The 20,530-nt window shown below is 42.1% G+C and overlaps 1 protein-coding gene across 3 annotated transcripts in view; it reads left to right on the top strand.

Annotated features, from left to right (window-relative positions):
- LOC109923544 (GDNF family receptor alpha-2-like) overlaps positions 1 to 20,530 on the top strand; it is a 274,157-nt gene that overhangs the window by 131,423 nt on the left and 122,204 nt on the right. For all 3 annotated transcript variants that reach the window (XM_048618662.1, XM_048618664.1, XM_048618661.1), the window contains exon 4: positions 15,825 to 16,170. In XM_048618662.1, the coding sequence (XP_048474619.1) occupies positions 15,825 to 16,170 (346 nt within the window). The remainder of the gene's footprint in view (positions 1 to 15,824; positions 16,171 to 20,530) is intronic.

Raw genomic sequence — 20,530 nt, 5'->3', positions numbered from 1 at the left:
CCCATGGTATCTCATGGCATCATGTCAAATACGGGCAAGGAAATCTCCTGCTGATCATGATGCACTGTACACACCACCCTTCCCTCCCCCAGATGAATCAATAGTCCTTCAAACCACTTGGAGAAAGGACTAAGGATGGCAAGGGTGTAGAATATATTCTGAATGATAAACTTCAATATGAATTACCAAAAGTGGCTCTTCAGCAACACTACTAACTGAGGTGGTTGAGTCCAAAAGGACATAGCTGCTGGATTAGTTCTGCATCAGGCATTGAGAAACAAGAAGAAAAAATATATTTGACTTCATCCTCACCTGTCTACTTGTTCCAGACATCATCTGACCTCCAAAACAGGGCTTTGTCTCCACAAGGACTGTACACTGATCACAGAACATTATACAAGTAGGAGTGACTGCTACATATTCTTGAGCAGGTGAAGTCCTGTCTTCACAATGAGATTACCCTCCATCATGCTGTCTGGCACTATCACTGTTCTAAATAGGACAGGCTATCAGGGGAGGTGAAGGCCTAGTGGTATTATTGCTGGACTGTTAATGCAGAGACCTGGATAATGTTCTGGGGACCCGGGTTCAAATCCTGCCATGGCAGATGGTGGAATGTGAATTCAATGCAACTCAAATCTGGGCATTGTAAGGCGCTATGGCCATCAGCAGCAGCAGAATTATATGCCAACACAACATGCAACCTCATGACCTGGCGTATGTTCCACTCAACCATTACTGTCAAGCTAGGAGATCAACCCTGGTTCAATGAAGAGTGCAGGAAGGTGTGCCAGGAGCAGCACTAGTCATACCCAAAAATGAGGTGTCAACCTGGTGAATTTATCAAACAGGATTACTTATGCAATAAGCAGCAAGTGATAGAGCTCAGTGATCCCACAACTAATGGATCAGATCCAAGCTCTGCAATCCTGCTACATCCAGTCGTGAACGGTGGTGGATAATTAAACACCACACAGGAGGAGGAGTCTCCATATCTTCAATGATGGGCAGACTCAGCTCAAAATGAGGCTGAAGCATTTGCAACAAGCTTCAACCAGATATGCTGAGTGGAAGATTCATTTCAGACTCGTCCAAAGGCCCCCAGTATCTCAGGTGCCGATCTTCAGCCATTCAATGCTCTCCATGTACTATCAAGAAACGGTTTGAGGCACTGAATGGTCCCAGTCTATGGGCCTTGGCAAAATTTTGGCTAGAGTATTGAAGATGTGGGCTCCAGAACTTGCTGCTCCAGTTTTGCTGCAACACTGGCATCTACCAGCAAAAATGTGGAAAATTGCCCAGGTCTGTCCTGTACTCAAAAAGTAAGACAAACCCAATCCAGCCAATTGCTACCCCATCTACAATTGATTATCAATAAAGCGATGAAAGGGATCATGAACAATGTTATCAAGCAGCACAAGCTTTACAAAAACTTGCTCATGGATACTCATTTGGGTTCCACCAGGGCCACTGAGCTATTGACTTCATTACTGCCTTAGTTCTAAAATGGACAAAAGAGTTCTGCTGTAGAGGTGAGATGAAAGTGATTCCCTTTGACATCAATGCCACCTTGGACCAATGTGACGTGAAGGAGTCCCAGTAATCATGAAATTGTAGAGTCAGAGAGATGTCGAGCTTGGAAATAGACCCGTCAGTTCAACTCGCCCATGTCGACCAGATATCCTAAACTAATCAAATCCCATTTGCCAGCATTTGGCCCATATCCCTGTAAACCCTTCCTATTCGTATACACGTCCAGATCCCTTTTAAATGTTGGAATCATACCAGCCTCCACCACTTCCTCTGGCAGCTTGTTCTATACACGCACCACCGTCTACATGAAAAAGTTGCCCCTTAGGTCCCTTTTAAATTTTTCCCCTCTCACCTTAAACCTATGCCCTCTATTTAGGAGTCCCACACCCTGGGGGAATGACCTTGACTATTCACTCTATCCATGCCTCTCATGATTTTATAAACTTCTACAAGATCACCCCTCAGCCTCCGACTCTCTAGGGAGCCTGCTCAGCCTCTCCCTTTAGCTCAAACCCTCCAACCCTGGCAACATCCTTGCAAATCTTTTCTGAACTTTTTCAAGTTTCACTACATCCTTCCTATAGCACGGAGACCAGAAATTAACACAGTATTCCAAAAGTGGCTGAACCAATGTCCTATACTGCAAAATGACATCCCATCTCCTATACTTAATGCACTGACCAATAAAGGCAAGCATGCCAAATGCCTTCTTCATTACCCTGGTACCTGTGACTCAATTTTCAAGGAACTATGAACGTGCACTCCAAGGTCTCTTTGTTCAGCAACACTCCCCAGGACCTTACCATGAAGTGTCCAAGTCCTACCCCTAATTTGCCTTACCAAAATGCAGAACCTTACATTTATTTAAATTAAACTTCATCTGCCACTCCTCAGCCCATCTGATCAAGGTCCCATTGTATTCTGAGACAATCTTCTTGACCATCCATTACACCACCAATTTTGGTATCATAGAGCCAAAAAGTTATACAGCATGGAAACACACCCTTTGGTCCAACTAGTCCACGCCAACCCTGTTCCCAAACTAATCTAGTCCCACTTGCCTGCATTTGGCCCATGTCTCTCCAAACCTTTCCTATTCACGTACTCATCCAAAAGTCTTTTAAACGTTGTAAATGTACCCCCATCCACTACTTGCTCTGGAAGTTCATTCCTCACAAACCACTCTCTGTGGAAAAAAAGTTGTCCTTTACGTCCTTTTTAAATCTTTCTCCTGTCATCTTAAAAATATGTTCTTGAGCTTTGAATTCCCCCACCTTCAGGAAAAGACCTTGGATATTCACGGTTTTATAAACTTCTGTTTTTACCTCCGATGTTCCAGTGCAAGAAATCCCAGCCTGTCCAGATTATTTTTATAACTCAAACCCTCCATTTGCACAACATCCTGGTAAATCTTTTCTGAATCTTCTCCAATTTAAAATGTCCTTCCTTTAGCAGGACAACCAGAACTGCATGCAGTACTCCGGAAGAAGCCTCATCGACATCCTACACAACCTGAACATGCAACCCAACTCCAGTACTCAGGATCTCAGCAATGAAGGCAAGCGTGTTAAATGCCTTCTTAACCACCCTGTCAACCTGTGATGCAAATTTCAAAGAATTATGTACCTGAATCCTTAGATCTCTCTGTTCTACAACCCCACCCCTGACCTGACCATTAATTGCATAAGTCCTGCCCTTATTTGATTTACCAAAATGAAATACCTCAAATCTATCCAAATTAAACTCCATCCAACTCAGCCCACTAACACAATTAATCAAAATCCCTTTGTAATCCTAGACAACCTTCTTCACTGTCCACCACACCGCCAATTTTGGCGTCATCTGCAAACTTACTGACTGTACCTCCAATAATCACATCCAAATAGTTGATATAACTGACAAAATGCAGTGGAACCAGCACTGATCCTTGCAGCACACCAATGGTAACAGGTCTCCAGTCCGAGAAGCAACTGTTCTCCACCACCACCCTCTGTCTCTTACCTTCAAGCCAATTATGTATCCAAATAGCTAGTTCTCCCTGTAATCCATATTATCTAACCTTGTTAAACCAGTCTACCATGCAAAACCTTGTCAAATGCCTTACTGAATCCATACAGATTACATTCACTGCTCTGCCTTCATCAATCCTCTTCATCACTTCTTCAAAAAACTCAGTCAAATTAGTGATATACAATTTCCCATGCACAAAACCATGTTGACTATCCCCACTCAGTCCTTGCCTTTCCAAATACATGTAAATCCTGTCCCTCAGAATCCCCTCCACCAACTTGCACACCACTGATGTCAGTCTTACTGGCTTTTCCATTCCACCTTTCTTAAATAGTTGCACCACTTTAGCCATCCTCCAGTCTTCTGGCACCTCACCTGTAGCTATTGATGATGCAATTATCTCAGCAAGGGGCTCAGCAATCACTTCCCTTAGGTCCCCACAAAGTTCTATGATGCACCTGATCAGGTCCTGGGGATTTATCCACCTTTATGTGGTTTGACACATTCAGCATGTCCTCCTCTTTGAATGGACACTTTTCAAGATATTGCTATTTATTTCCCCAAGTTCTCAAGCTAATGAGAATTGGTGAGCATTTTCCACTGGTTAGAGTCATAACGGCACAAAAGCAAAATGGCTATTGCTGATGGAGGTCAATGATTTCAGCCCTAGAACATCACTGTAGGAGTTCCTCAGGATAGTGACCTCGGTGCAACGATCTTCAGTCACCTACTCAGTGACCTTCCCTCTGTCAGAAGGTTAGATGTAGGGATGTTGACTAAATACTGCACAATATTAAGCATCATTCGTGACTTTCAACCTCTGAAGCAGACTTATATATATGGACAGAAATCAGACTTCATGTTTTGAGTCCAGTGACTCTTCCTCAGACCCTTCCACAGATGTAGTCAGTCCTGCTGAGCTTTTCCAGCAATTTCTGTTTATGTTTCTTATTTCCAATATGCGCAGTTCTTTCAGTTTTTACTTGTATGATATAAATTTGGGTTTGGCATGACAAATGACAAGTGCCATTTCCGCCATTCCGGCAGTTCCGCTACAACGCATGTTTCATTAACGCAAATTGGCTGTAACGCGACTGATGAATAGTGGGTGCTGTTTGGATAATGCAAACTTTCTGCTGTACAGGTATAGCGATTTTCTATTGCGATTTCTCTATAACATGATTTTCTATGCCAATTTTCTATAATGTGATTTTCTATGCCACGACATCACACAAGAACGCAACAATCACATTATAAGAGAACTACCTGTACAAGTGCCAGGCAATGACCATCTCTAAAAATATAGAATCTTACTGTTTCCTCTTGATATTTAATGGTGTTATGATTATTGAATTCCTCACTAGGAGTTACCACTGACCAGAAAGTGAACTGGACTAGCCATGCTAAATTGTCCACAGTGTCCAAGGATGTGGAAGCTAGTTGGATTAGCCATAGGAAATGCAGCGTTACAGCAATAGAGTAATGGATGTTGTGGTTGCTTCGCTCGCAGAGCTGGTTTGTTGATTTGCAGACGTTTCATTACCCTGCTGGGTAACATCATCAGCGCAGCCTCCAATGAAGCACTGTTATGTTTTCCTGCCTAGTATTTAAACTCTGCTAAGGAGGCTGCGCTGATGATGTTAACCAGCAGGGTAATGAAACGTCTGCGAACCAACAAACCATCTCCGCAAGCAAATCAACCACAGCATCCACAACCTGAGCTACAAATCTACTCAAGAACCTCAAATAGAGTAGTGGACTGGGTCTGGGTGGGATGCTGTTCAGAGAGTCGTTGTAGACTGAACAAGCCGAATGGCCTGCTTCCACACTGTAGGGATTCTATGATTCCATAAACACTCACTATAAAGAGGCAGTCAGAGGCTAGGAATCCTGCAGTGACTAATTCACATCCTGACTCTCCAGAGCATGTCCACAAGGCACAAGGGTGAAGGAGTATCCCCCACCTGCCTGGACAGGTGCAGCTCCAACAACACCCAAGAAACGTGACACGCTCCAGGAGAAAGCAGCTGAACCGATTGACACAAAATCCACATAAATTAACTCTCTCCACCACCCGAAACACAGTGCCAGCAATATGTACCATTTACAAGACACACTACAGAAATTCACTATGACTTCTTTGACAGCTACCTTCAAAACTCAAGACCTCTACCACCTAGAAGATGAGGGGTAGCAGTAACAGAGAAACTCTGCCACTTACGAGTTCCTCTCCAAGTTACTTGCCATCCTGATGTGGAAATCCATCACCATTCCTTCAGCGTTGCTGGGTCAAAATCTTGGAATTCGCTCCCTAGCATCATTGTGGATCTACCTATACTAAATGAACTTCAGTGGTTCAAGATGGCGCCTCACCACCATCTTTTCCAGGGCAATACAGGATGGGCAACAAATAGTGGCTGAACCAGTGAGTGCCACATCTCTTGAATGAATGAAGAAAAGGAAACAATTGGTCTCGGTTCTTTTTTCCTTCTGACGCCCCATTGCCACATCCTACCGGATTTTCAGTTCAGGTGCAATCCATGTGTGCACACATTGTCACCTTTGTAAATTACATTTTGAAAATTGATCTTTGCAAATTTTCTTGCAGCTAATGATGCAAAGTAATAACCAGCACGTGTTCATGCAATCTCTATATGAAGAATATTTACTTTGCAGCTTGACTGTTATGGTTTAGAATGTCAGTCCTATCAAGTCCGAAGAATGCAAGGGTAAAATCACTGATTCTTATAAAACAAAACAAAAACTTACTAAATTTAGTGCAACTGGTTGTGTGCAAGAATAAGTAACCACAAACCTGAGCCTGTGTAAAAATGTGACTGTGCTGTGTGGTCATATATGTGCATGCATGTCTGCAGGAGTGATATGAAGACTGTAGCCAATCTAAAATAAACTGGCAAACACCAGACTGAAGATATACACACGACAGACAGAAAGAGGAGAGAAAATTGCATTTCTACCACACCTTTCACAATCTCATGACATTCCAAAATATCTCAGTCCCAATGAAGTGTTTTTGGAGTGTGTCACTGATATAGTGTAGGAAACACAGCTGCTAATTTTCACATAGCAAACTCCCACAAATAGCAATGTGATAACCACCAAACTCTGCCCCAATACCTTTTTAAAGGTGCTTCATGAGATCTTCTGCATCCACCCGAGACAGCAGATGTGATCATTCAAAGAGTGACAGCTTTGGAGGTTCAGAACTTGGTCAGTCCTGCGCTGCACTGTCAACCTGGACTTGTGGTCACTTGTGGCCTTGAACCCATGTCACGACTGATTCATAAGCAGTTTTTCTGCCCTCAGAAATATGGTTGATATCTGGAAAAGAACAATGCAATACAAGGGACTATTCAATGTGAGACCACTAAAGAGGCCAGGAGCAACAAACTGACAGATGAAGACAGCCTGTTTCTGCCCAACCAATGCTTGATTGCAAAGGTCAAGCCTATACATCAACACTGATCAACCTCTACACTTTAGAGTGACTGTAACAGGTTAGGATGCTTCAGAATCTGAAAGTGGGTCAGTTTAGCTTAATTGTTACATCTAGTAACTCTTCAAATGAAGTCATACAGCTGTGGTATTTTAATATGAACCCAGGAATTGCTACATTATTACAATTCTGAAAACATCTGTTGTTATGCGTGCAATGATCATCTGTGTTAATCTTCGCTGCATAAGTGATGTGAAATGAATAAAAAGACTGATATGCTCATTGTACCATTCATGATCACTGGACATTGCAAAGTTCTTTACAGTCAACCAAGTAACTTTGAAATAAATCATTTCTGTCTTGTCTCAGCCAATTTCCCCACATCATGTTCTCACAAATGCAACATAATGACCAGATGATGAGTTTTTGATGTGTGAAATGAATAAATATTGACCAGGACATCAGAGCTAAGTCTCCTGCTTTTCTTCAAAACAGTCTCATACAATGGTTTGTATATAATACCAGAAAGGGAACAGATTCATGTCCCACCATAAAGATGGCACCTCTGAAAGTAGACCACCTCCTCAATACTGTCCCTGGATGTCAGTCCTGATGATCATGCTCAGGACTTCAAGTGAATCTTGAACATGAAACGTGGGACTCAGAGCGCTGCCAACTGAGCCACAAATGAAGTAGCAAACAAAAAATCAGGTTGTGCCTCGTTCCAGTCCTTGAAAATTTTGAAATAAGGTGACAGTGAAAGAGTGTTCAATTAGTGATGGCAGTGAGTTGTTTCCTTTTGGACTGAAGCAAATTAGGATATAATATATTCTGGTCACTGAACAGAAACCTGAACTAGTTATCTGGAGAGGCGATGGCCGAGTGGTATTATTGGTGGACTGTTCATCCAGAGACCCAGATAACGTACTGTCGACCCAGGTTCGAATCCTGCCGTGGCAGATGGTCGAATTTGAATTCAATAACTATCTAGAATTAAGAATCTAATGATGACCACGAATCCATTGTTGATCATCAGGAAAAACCCATCTGGTTCACGGATGTCCCTTAGGGAAGGAAACTGCCATCCTTACCTGGTCTGGCCAACATGTGATTCCAGACCCACAGAAATGTGGGTGACTTGAAACTGACCTCTGCACAATAAATGCTGCCTGGCTAGTGTCACCCTCATCCCGTGAATGAATAACAAAAAATTCTGGTGCAGGGGTACAGAGAATGTTTCCTGTCTGCCACTTGAATGAATTGAGGAAATTAAGTTATTGAATACAACATTGGCTTTTTTAAATTCATTCATGGGACATGGGCTGGCCAGTATTTATTGCCGATTCCTGGAAGCCCTTGAGAAGGTGGTCATGAACTGACTTCTTGAACTGCTGCAGTCCATGTTCTGTATGTAGACCCACAATACCATTTGGGAGGGAATTCCAGGATTTTGACCCAACGACAGTGAAAGAAGTGTATTTCAAAGTCAGGATAGTGTGTGTCTTGGATGGGAACCTGCAAGTGGTGTTTCTATGGTATCTACTGCCCTTGAACTTCTGCAGTATATCTTGCAGATAGAACAGGCTGCTTCTTCAGTGCTGGAGTGACTGAATGTTTATGGATATGGTGTCAATCAAGTGGGCTGCTTTGTCCCAGATGGTGTCAAGAATCCTGAGTATTGTTGGAGCTGCATCCATCCAGGCAAGTGGGCAGTATTCAATTACACTCCTGTTGCCTTGGCACTAGTGGACAGGCTCAGGGGAGTTATTTGCTGCAGCATTCCTAGCTTCTGACCTGTTCTTGTAGCCTTTAAATTTACATGGTGAGTCCAGATTAGTTTCTGGTCAATGATAATCCCCAGGATGTTAGTCGTGGAGATTCAGTGTCTTGGTCTTGTAGCATTTGAAAATGGACTATCTTACCATCTGAGGAGTTGAAAACAGTGCTGGACATTGTGCTATCATCAGTGAACATCCCTACTTCTGATCTTCAGATGGAGGGTATGTGATTGATGAAGCAGAAAAAAGATGATTGAGCCTTGGACACTACCCTGACGAACTCCTGCAGAGATGTCCTTGAGCTGAGATGGCTGACGTCCAATAACCACAACCATCTTCCTACGTGTCAGGTACGAATGCAGTGATTGGAGGGTTTGCCCCGATTCCCAATGATTCGAGCTATACTTGGACTCCTTGATGCCACACTCAATCAAAAATGACTTTGACATCAAGGGCCTCACCAGCGGAATTCAGATCATTTCTCCATGTTTGAACCAAGGTTACAATGAGGTCAGGAGCTGAATGGCCCTGGCAGAACTCAAAATAAGTATCAGTGAGCAGGTTATTGCAAGCATTGCCCTTCCATCTCCTGATTGATGTTCGAGAGAAGACTGTTCAAATGGTAATTGACTGGGTTGGATTTATCCTATTTTGTGTCTAGGATATACCTGGGCAATTTTCCAGATTGTTGGGTAGATAACAGTATTGCAGATGTACTCAAACAGCTTGGCTAGTGGTACAACAGGTTCTGGAGCACAAGTCTTCAGTCGTATTTAGAAGATTGTTGTAAATGTTTCAGCTTTATCTTTTGCACTGATATTCTGGGCTCTCCCTTCATTGAGGATGGGGATATTTGTGGAGCTACCTCCTCCAGTGGGTCATTTAATTGTTTACCACCATTCACGCCAGGATGTGGCTGGACTGCAGAGCTTAGATCCGATCTTTTGGTTGTGGGGTTACTAAACTCTATCCATCACTTGCTGCTTGTGCTGTTTGAGATGCAAGTAGCCCTGTTTATAACTTCACCAAGCCAACACCTCATTTTTAGGTATGCTTGGTGCTGCTCCTAGCGTTCCCTCCTCAACTCTTCATTTCATATAACATAGAACATAGAACAGTACAGCACAGTACAGGCCCTTCAGCCCACGAGGTTTTGCCGAACTTTTACCCTAAACCTAAGGTCTATCTAACCTCTACTCCTACCTTATACTATCATCCATATGCCTATCTAATAGCCGCTTAAATGCCCCGAAGGAGGCTGACTCCACTACCCTCTCCGGCAATGCATTCCACACCCCGACCACTCTCTGAGTAAAGAACCTACCTCTGACTTCTCCCCTATATCTACCTCCACTCACTTTAAAACTATGCCCCTCATAATGGCTACCTCCACCATAGGGAAAAGTCTCTGGCTGTCTACTCTGTCTATACCTCTGATCATTTTGTACATCTCTGTCAAGTCACCTCTCATCCTTTGTCGTTCTAAAGAGAAAAGCCCTAGCTCTCTCAACCTTTCCTCGTAAGACCTTCCCTCTATTCCAAGCAACATCCTGGTAAATCTCCTCTGCATCTTTTCTAACACTTCCACATCTTTCCTGTAATGAGGCGACCAGAACTGGACACAATACTCCAGATGTGGCCGAACCAGGCTTTTGTATGGCTGGAGCATAACTTCACAGCTCTTGAACTCAATCCCTCTATTAATGAAAGCTAACACACCATATGCCTTCTTAACAACTCTATCCACCTGGGTGGTAGCTCTCAGGGAACTGTGAACATGAACCCCAAGATCCCTCTGCTCCTCCACACTGCCAAGAATCTTTCCGCTAACCCCGTATTCTGCTTTCAAGTTTGTCCTTCCAAAATGAGTCACCTCACACTTTTCAGGGTTAAACTCCATCTGCCACTTCTCAGCCCAACTCTGCATTCTATCAATGTCCCTTTGTAACCTAGAACAGCCCTCTGCACTGTCCACAATGTGACCCACCTTTGTATCGTCCGCGAACGTGCTAATCCACCCTTCCACTCCTTCATCCAAATCATTTACAAAAATAACAAATAGAAGAGGACCCAGAACAGATCCTTGTGGTACACCACTCGTAACTGAGCACCATGTTGAATATTTTCCGTCCACTACCACCCTTTGTCTTCTAAGGGTCAGCCAATTCTGAATCCAATCTGCCACATTTCCCCCTATCCCATGCCTCTTTACCTTCTGCATGAGCCTACCATGGGGAACCTTATCAAATGCCTTACTTAAATCCATGTATACCACATCCACTGCTCCATCTTCATCCATGTGTTTCGTCACCTCTTCAAAGAATTCAATAAGGTTTGTGAGGCATGATCTACCCCTCACAAATCCATGCTGACTATCACGAATCAAACTGTGCCTTTCCAAGTGATCATAAATCCTGTCTCTCAGAGCCCTTTCCAATAAATTGCCCACCACTGACATAAGACTAACTGGCCTGTAATTTCCATGGTTATCCCTGTTCCCTTTCTTGAACAAGGGAATGATTTTTGCCTCTCTCCAATCTTCCGGCACTATACCTGTGGACAGTGAGGATGAAAAGATCATCGCCAAAGGCCCTGCAATCTCTTCCCTCGCTTCCCATAAAATCCTTGGATAAATCCCATCAGGCCCGGGGGACTTAACTATCTTCAAGTTCCTCAAAATTCCTAGTACATCTTCCTTACTAACATCAAAGATTTCAACAGGGTTGATCTCCTAACTTGATGGGAATGGTAGAGTGTGGTTTATGCCAGGCTATGAGGTTGCAGATTGTGTTTCAGTATGATTCTGTTGCTGATGATGGCTGACAGTGCCTCAGAAATGCCCAGTCTTGAGGTGCTTGATGCCTAGTCTTCTGTTACTATTGAAGTGTGACTACCATATGAGTTCAAGTGGCTGACCTGACAAACTTACTGAGGGAAACTCCAATTTAATCGCTTATTGGGGGAAAAAAACTTGCCATCACGCGGATGTTCTGGCTGGGTTCAAGGCACACAACTGTCTTAGATTCTGGACAGTTTGTGAGTTTAATTCCATGGACATGAGTGCGCAGTGCAGGCTGCAGTGACTAACTGAAGGAATGCACCATAGTTTGGGGTACCATCTTTTGAAGGAGATGTTCCACTGTGTGCAAATGATGCAGTGGTACTTTTTAAAAAATTCACTCATCGGATAAGGGCATCGGTGGTTCAGTCTGCATTTATTGCCTATCCCTAACTGTCCAGAAGGCAGTTAAGAGTCAACCACACTGCTGTAGGTTTGGAGTCATATGCAGGCCAGACCAGGTAAGGATGGCAGATTTCCTTTCCTAAAGGATATTAGTAAACCATATGGGTTTCTCCTGACAATCAACAACGGTTTCATGGTCTTCATTAGACTCTCAATTCCAGATTCTATTTTTTATTGAATTCAAATTCTACCACCTGCCATGGTGGTATTTAAACCCAGATCCCCAGAACATTAGCTGAATTTCTGTATTAATAGTCTGCAGATAATACCACTAGGCCATTGCCTCCTCTGTTTATAAAGAGCAAGGAGTCTTGGAGTAGATACAACCAATAACCATGAGCATTGGTCCAAGCCAAAAGTCACAACAACTATGATAATTGATCATCCATCTCACTTTATGTGCAGAAACTGGTCACCTATGTCACAACAGCTACTGTACTTGCAAAAGTTATTAATTGATGTGAAGCAATCTGTTCCTTCTTCATCACTGTCAACCTCAATGCCAGCAAACAATTCAAATCACGACAAGAGGAATTCAAATATGGCTGGTAGAGTTCCTGAACTCAGCACGTGCAATTCCAACAGGAGTGTTCAATCAGATGGAGAATCCTGGCTCCTTCCTCCCCCTTCCTCTACAGTCCTTCTCGTCAGCCACAAGGCCAGTTACAAATCTCTACCTATCCCACAGCTGAGGTCAGCTCACTTGGAATCAAATAATTCTCCTACAAAGGGTTCCAGTATTTACCAAGTTAATTCACAGCAACTCGACGACTCACTCAGTCATTTACAACACAGAAGGAAACCATTCAGGGCCATGGAGTGTCTGCTGGGAGAGTGATAAGCACAATAATGTCCCAGCCTTATTGGTCAGACGCTGTGTATTTTTGGAGTTTTCTGCTTATTTTCCCTGGATGTTATGTGCCTTTAAGAGGGATTTGTCCGTCCTTGTTCTCTTAAAGGGGGGTGTTGTAAATCTGGTGCCAAGGTTTCTGTTCCAGGAAAAGCAAAATAATCTTCAGGCTTTTTTGAAAATTGGACAAAAGCATGAGTGGTTGCAGTCAGGCTCAGGTTTTAGTTTTGCTTTCAGTTGTTAAAGTTGGGGTTTTGGAGTTGAAGCTGCTAGATATAGCTCTCTCTCACGTACGGCAAAAGCTTGAGTTCTCCCTCTGTTGCTAGATTCATTCTATCGGTGTTCCTTCTCCTGGACTGGGGATAGCAAAGAAATCTATTTTCCGAATTTGCCTTTGGCAAGGATGTGTTTATGGGATGCTGCTACCTTGGAACAGGTGATGAGTTGTAGTTAAATAAAATACTGTTTTGTGAAGTATTTTGGAAGAGTTAAAGTTATGCCAATTCTTCTTTATTTTTGTTTGTATTTGAACTGAGGTGGAAGAATAAAGTGTGTTTGGCTCAAAGTCTAGTAGTTTGACCAATCAAATCATATCTGGAACACAGTGCCATATACTCACCTCTGAATAAAAGTTCAGATTAGGGTATTTCGATGTATTTTGAGGGGGTTTGGTCAGGTCCATAAAACCCGTAGATTTCCAGCATTTGTATGTTTACAGTTGTGCTATCTGAGTCTGGGAAGGAGGGTCAGGGCATGGCCCTATTAATTCAACGAACAATTGTCTCTGAAGATTTTATTTTAACTGGAGATCTGACTTCTTTGTAAGTGCAGCTGTCAATGGTAACAGCATAGCTAATGGAATTGTTCAAATGATGATTCAGGACAAATTTGACCAGATTCTTCAGTGCCTGGATGTCCTCTCTCCCACTGCATTCAGGATTATAGACAGAGGCCTGTCCAAGGAAATGACATGTCTCTGAGTTTGAAGAGATTTGTAAAATTTGGCCTTTATTTCTGTTCAGTGATGAAGGACTGGTTAACAAAAGAAAAAATCTGGCAAGTTTCACACTCTGTGTGTGGATCTTCTGCCATATCCCCCAAAATTCCTACATGTCACAAACCATCAGGCCATGTGCCAGGAGATCCAGCAGTGGCCACAACATTGGAATCTGGTGTCGGTATCCCATGCCCAGGTGTAACTCAGCATGAAAGACTCACTGGCTTTGAGAACAATCAAGTGTATTCCATTCTGTATGCATTAAAGATGTTGTACATATGCAATCAAAGTGATAATGGACCGACGAAAGATTAAATTATGAGGTCAGCATGCAGAAACATGGTTTTATAGTCTTATATTTAATACCGAGGAGCAATTTACGGAGATGTTTCAAATGATAGAAAAATTTGTTAGGATAGGTCGTGATTCTACTTCTGTTGTTGTGGCATCCAGTATTATAGGGCATAATTTTAAAACTAGAGCCAAGCCATTCAGGAGTGATATCAGGAAGCAAGACAAAAGACAGTGAAAAGCTGGAACCCCTGCTCCCCCAGGAAGCTATGCAGGCGTCAGGCAAATGTGAGACTTAGCCTGATCGATTTTTGTTCAATAAGGATATTGAGAGATCTGGAACTAAGACAGGAAAATGGGGTTGAGATAGAGATCTGCCATGATTTGATTCAATGGGCAGAATAGCTAGAGGGCTGAATAAGCAATGCATAGCTCCTGGTCATGCAGTTTGATAGGTTTTATTCACCTGTGGGATGTGGGTGCTGCTGGCTGGCCAGCAATTATTGCTCTTCAGAAAATGGTTACTGCAGCAAATATGAAATTTTGCCTTTGTACTCAAACTGCCATCAAGTCTCTGTCCCTGCAGATTTAATTTCCAGGTATCTCAAGTGGGAACACTGACAGATTGTGGTATTTTGATTATGATGTCATCTCTTCACAAGCAAGGCAATAGCAAGGAAGGGCCCTTTTCAAAGCTTCAAATCCACAACATTCAAAGCAATTATTTCTCAATGAATTAATTTTAAAAATGGAGAAGTCATGCCAAGCTTGCACTGAGTCTTGGTTAAACCACACGTAGAATAAAGATAGAGAGGGGCTTGAGAAGACGAACAAAGATTAAGAGGAAGGACTCCAAAAGTGGGAGATAAATGAGAGTTGCATAGGCTGGGTCTCATTTCTCTTAAAATATGATAGCTGAGTGGTAATGAAATGAAGATCTCAAAAAATGATGGCAGGTTTTGATCAAATTTCAATAGAGATAGAGTTTTCAGTTGTGGGGAAGAGGAAAACTAGAGGCCACCAGAATAGATAATGAGAAATAAATACAATAGAGAATTCAGGAAAAACATCTGGACTCAGTAGGTGCTGAGAATGTGGAATTACCACAGACAGTGGCTGAAATGAACAGTGTCAATGCATTAAAGATGATGTTACATAAGCACATGATGGAGAAAGGAACAGAAGGACACCGTGCTGTGGGAGGAAGAATGGGAGGAGATTTGAGTGGAGTGCAAATGCCAACAAGAAATGATTGAGCGAAACAGCTTGTTTCTGTGCTGTAAATACTGTGAAAAGATTTAGGTCAGGGCAATCTATGTAAAGGTAAAAAGCATCAAGCTATTTTAGCCTTCAGGACCTTGCAGCTCCCTGACAGAAGTTTAGACACACCAACTAATTTAAATTTTATTGTCATCAAGTCATTCAGCACTTGGCATCTTGGCATCCAAATTTGAGATTTTCAATCTTGTTGACGCATCTTGGGTAGCACAAGAAGAGGGAGAGTGTGTCTATTTTCTTTTGCAGTGTTACATGTTCAATTGGGGGCAATTATTTTCAGATTGCATATGTCTAACCTGCTACTTGGGTCTGTTTTGATTCCCAGCACAAACCCCTGATTAAATACAGTTATATTCTTCCTTCCCTCTCTAACATTGTGTTTGTAGGGTTGGAACCCACTGGAGCTCAAGGAAACCAATGTTTGGATGCAGCCAAGGCTTGCAACCTGAACGACACCTGTAAAAGGTACCGCTCCATGTACATCTCCACTTGTGTCAAGCGCACCTCCACCTCTGATACCTGCAGTCGCCGAAAATGCCACAAGTCACTGAGGCAGTTTTTCGACCGTGTGCCCGCAGAGTACAGCTATCGATTGCTCTTCTGCTCCTGTAACGACCCAGCCTGTGCCGAGAGGCGCCGCCAAACCATTGTACCCACCTGCTCATATGAAGACAAGGAGAAGCTAAACTGCTTGGCACTGCATCAGACCTGCAAGACGGACCACGTGTGTAGGTAAGACCAACAATCTGCACAGTTGTTCAAGCTAGGTCACTGGAGCATGTGATATAATATCACACTGTATTGGCATCGAGTGTCTGGCATTGCTGTTTGGTGACATTAGCAAAGGAAGTATTCAAATACCATCTCACTACCCCTCTTGGTCGAGGTCAAAGTTTTGACCTAAAGCCTCTCTCCTTCCCTACTCTCAGTACTTACTCTATCCTTTTCCTGCTTATTACATTGCACTTTGATTTCTTTCTGCATTTATGCCAACTGCAGTGAGCCAATAGAGCTGCCATCGCGTGATCCTAGAACAACCTGATACAAGTGTTACCCTTTAAAGATATTCTAAACCATAATTAGTGGCCCGATTAAACTGTGCAATCACTTAATTAAAGCAAAGGACTTTCTCAACTGAATGATAATACACCAAACAGGTACTCTTCCTTTGATTAGTTCTGAAATGGACCTTGGATGGATTCAGATGCTCCCTCTGTAGGTTAACTGAGCATGAACAGGCCAATGGATGAGAGGTGCACAGCTGAGACGAGAAACACAATAAAAATGCATGTTATTACAATTTGCTTCTCGTAATTGTGTTCTCAGACAGTGAGGTATAGGTATCCCGAAGCTGATAAGCAAGATCAGACACTGCACTGAAATTGACAATGCAGTTTAAAATCTCCAGACGAAGATCTGAAATGACACAGAAATATCTGATCTTTATTCCCTTCAGACTCAGAAGGATCATGGAGATACAGTCCCATACAAATGAGAAGTAAATTAAACAGTATTTCAAAACAAAATTCATGATTGACTGGTCTTTTGATAACCTGCTACGCTCCCTCTGCAGATGCAACAAATAATAGATTGCTTGAATTTCCATTTTGGCATTACATTTTTTTTTAAATTGAATAAAAAAACGAGCAGAGATCTTGAAAAATTGGATTCAGCAGTGTTTTCTTGATATAAAATGGTTGGTTGTCGAAGTTCAACACCAAACAGTTGGCAAATTGACCTGCTCAAAAAATGGAAGATTATTTCACACTTAAAATATCTTTGCAAAAAATATGGGAGATCAGAAAGGTAACTTTAAGTGTCTCATTCTGCTAAGCCATTCGTAATAATTCAGTGATCTGATGGGACAGTGTCACAGTGCAGTGGATGAAGTCGAAGTAAGTAATTCTTTGAATAGTGACAGTTCAGATATTGGAAATAATTTGGTAATTCTTTGCATGAGAGAAAAGCTTTGCCGGAACTTAGATTTGTCATCTTCCTTCACTTTACTTTTCTTTTTCTCCCTCATAACAGTGTTTAATTTCCACTTCCTTTCCTTCCAAGTCTCTGCTTGAGTTCTACCATGGTACTTCTTACTTCCTCTCCCTTTCTCATTTGTTCTTGCTTTTCTCTCAGTCTCTCAGATGTGCTTCTTGTGCCCTTTTATCTGTTTGATTCAAATTGATGTACTTTGGCTGATTACCAATGAGGGCACAGATATTCAGCATGGTTCAGTCACGATCACTCTTAAATCTGAACCAGAGGTTCCAGATTCAATTCCAATCCAGGGCTTGGGAAATAAAAATGGAAGCTCACACCCGGGTGTACTGCACTGTTGAGATGCTATTTCTTGAATCATATTATAAATTGAGGCCTCACCCGCCCACTCAGGCATATGTGATAGATGCCATGGTGCTATTTTGAATAACAGCAAGAAGTTATCATTGGTGTTCTACCCAATATGTATCAACATCAGAAAAAACAGAGTATCTTGTTATTATCATATTGCTAACCACATTCTTAACCATCAAGTGATTTTGTATGTTTGATCATGATGCTGACACAACCACAGCCAAAGTAAAACAATTCAGACAAGTATTTTCTACCTAGTCTCAAACCACTATTCAAACCCATGCTAGACAGCTGTAAGAAGTGAATCCATTAATGTGTGCAAGTTTCTTTTGGAAAACTTCTGAACTTTAGGTGGATGTCAGTGAACTAAAAATGAAAGTTTAAAAGCATGTAAATTGATTTGACCCAGTTTAGATAGTTCAGCTAAATCTGATACCTGAAAAAGATAGGGGAACGGTGTTCCAAAGTGGCTTATATTGTGCAGTGATCACAAGCCTTGTCACCACAATTCCTAGATGTTAGTATGTCTGCACACAGACTCCACAGTATTGCCAACATCATCTTATACCTGTCTGCTAATGAACTGTGCACTGGTGTCGATATTTCCAATTACCTCTTCATTTTCAATCTGTTGTCTATTTTTTCTCTTCTCAGAAAATTAACATCCATTCTGATCTTTCCTACTCCTTTTTGTCATCCTCTTATATATCCCCTTCATTTCTTCATCTCTGCTGCTCTAATTCTCACCTTCTCACTCACGTGTTGTAACCAAGATAGGAGAAAAGCATTGTTTTTCTCTGTTTCCACAACTCCACAGATCACAACATGAATTAAATTGTTTTTACCCAGTTGCTGATATCAATCATATGTTTTTTCTTTAATAGACTTAGGATAAGAAGTTCTATCAGCCAGGTTTGTCTAAGAAAGACAAAATAATTAATTTATTCCCAAACAGAAGTTTCTTCACGAACGTGCAGAAATGGGTAACATCCACAGTTGGAAGATGAAAATATAAATGTTTACCTCTTTAAATTACACAGATCCCATACACAAACAACAGGTAAAGAGGGAAAAAAATCTAAAGGTTCATATTGGTTAAAAACACTTTTGGCTAATAGTATTTGGTCCTTAAAGGATAGAAAAGGATAAGGTGTGGAAGGTTCAAATGGCTATTAATCTCACTTTGTGGAATATAGAGACAAATCAGCAGACAACGTATTTATCTATAGAGTCTTGACAAACATAGCTTGCTCAAGAAAGAGTATCAAGGTATCTTCCAATTGGTCCTCAAGAAGACAACAAGGTTTCACACTAGATTCAACTGAGAATCAAAATCTGCCACCCGTATGCAAAACAATATTCAAAGAAAACAGCCATTAAACCCAGTCAGGTGACCGCTAGCAAGGAATTACCTGAAACCATATGGTTTCCAATAAGTGCCTTCCTTAAAAACAAAGTGATCATGCCTTTTCACTCAAAGTTTCCAAAAAAAAAACCCAACAAGGTATCTCCAGAGATTATGGAGACTCACGACTCTTCTGTGCAAATGAAACTTGAAATTCTGAAGAGTTATGAGACTTGAAATGTTAACTTTGTTTCTCTTTTCACAGACGTTGCCAGACATGCTGAATTTCTCCAGCATTCTCTGTCAATATGTACATTTGGATTTCTAAGACGTACTTGATGAGGTGCCACATGCACAGTATAACAGCACATGATGCTGGGGATAACATTAGCTTTATAAAGATAGGTTAATGAACAGAAAGGGTTAAATGGGTGATTTTTCACATTTGTAGGCTGTAACAAGTGGATAGCTACATGAGTAACTGTTGGAATCTTAAATATTTACAATCTATATCGATGATTTTGATGAGGTGGAAAAAATGATGAATGTTGAGGTTGGTTGGCTCGCCGAGCTGGTTTGTTGTTTTGCAGACGTTTTGTTACCACGCTTGGTAACTTCCTCAGTGCAGCCTCAGGTGAAGCGTCGATGTGTTTTCCTGCCTGGTTTTTAAACTCTGGAGTCCGTGGAGACGGATTGCCTCACTTCCGGTTTTCCTTCGTAGTGGAATGTATATGGAGTCGATTTCAATGTGTTTATTAATAGCATGCTTCGTGGAGTGCCATGCTTCCAGGAATTCTCGTGCTTGTCTCTGCCTAGCCTGTCCCAGGATCTCAGTGTTGTCCCAGTAGAAGTCGTGGTTCTCCTTGTCCATGTGGATTGAGATGAGTGAGTATTGGTCGTGTCTTTTTGTACTCTTGGTGTTCATGTACTCTTGTTGTTAGTTTCCTTCCTGTTTGTCCAAACAGGAAGGAAACTAACAACAAGAGTACCAAACAGGAAGGAAACTAACAACAAGAGTACATGAACACCAACTGGCTACAAAAAGACACGACCAATACTCACTCATCTCAATCCACATGGACAAGGAGAACCACGACTTCGACTGGGACAACATCGAGATCCTGGGACAGGCTAGGCAGAGACAAGCACGAGAATTCCTGGAAGCATGGCACTCCACGAAGCATGCTATTAATAAACACATTGAACTCGACCCCATACACATTCCACTACGAAGGAAAACCGGAAGTGAGGCAATCCATCTCAACGGACCGCAGAGTTTAAAAACCAGGCGGGAAAACACACCGATGCTTTACTGGAGGCTGCACTGAGGATGTTACCAAGCATGGTAACGAAACGTCTGCAAAACAACATACCAGCTCGGCGAGCCAACCAACCTCA

This window comes from Rhincodon typus, chromosome 40 (genome assembly GCF_021869965.1).
Source record: "Rhincodon typus isolate 14 chromosome 40, sRhiTyp1.1, whole genome shotgun sequence".
Classification (NCBI taxonomy): Eukaryota; Metazoa; Chordata; class Chondrichthyes; order Orectolobiformes; family Rhincodontidae; genus Rhincodon; species Rhincodon typus.
The sequence above is the reverse complement of the archived record's forward strand: the minus strand, read 5'-3'. Positions and strand labels throughout refer to the sequence as shown.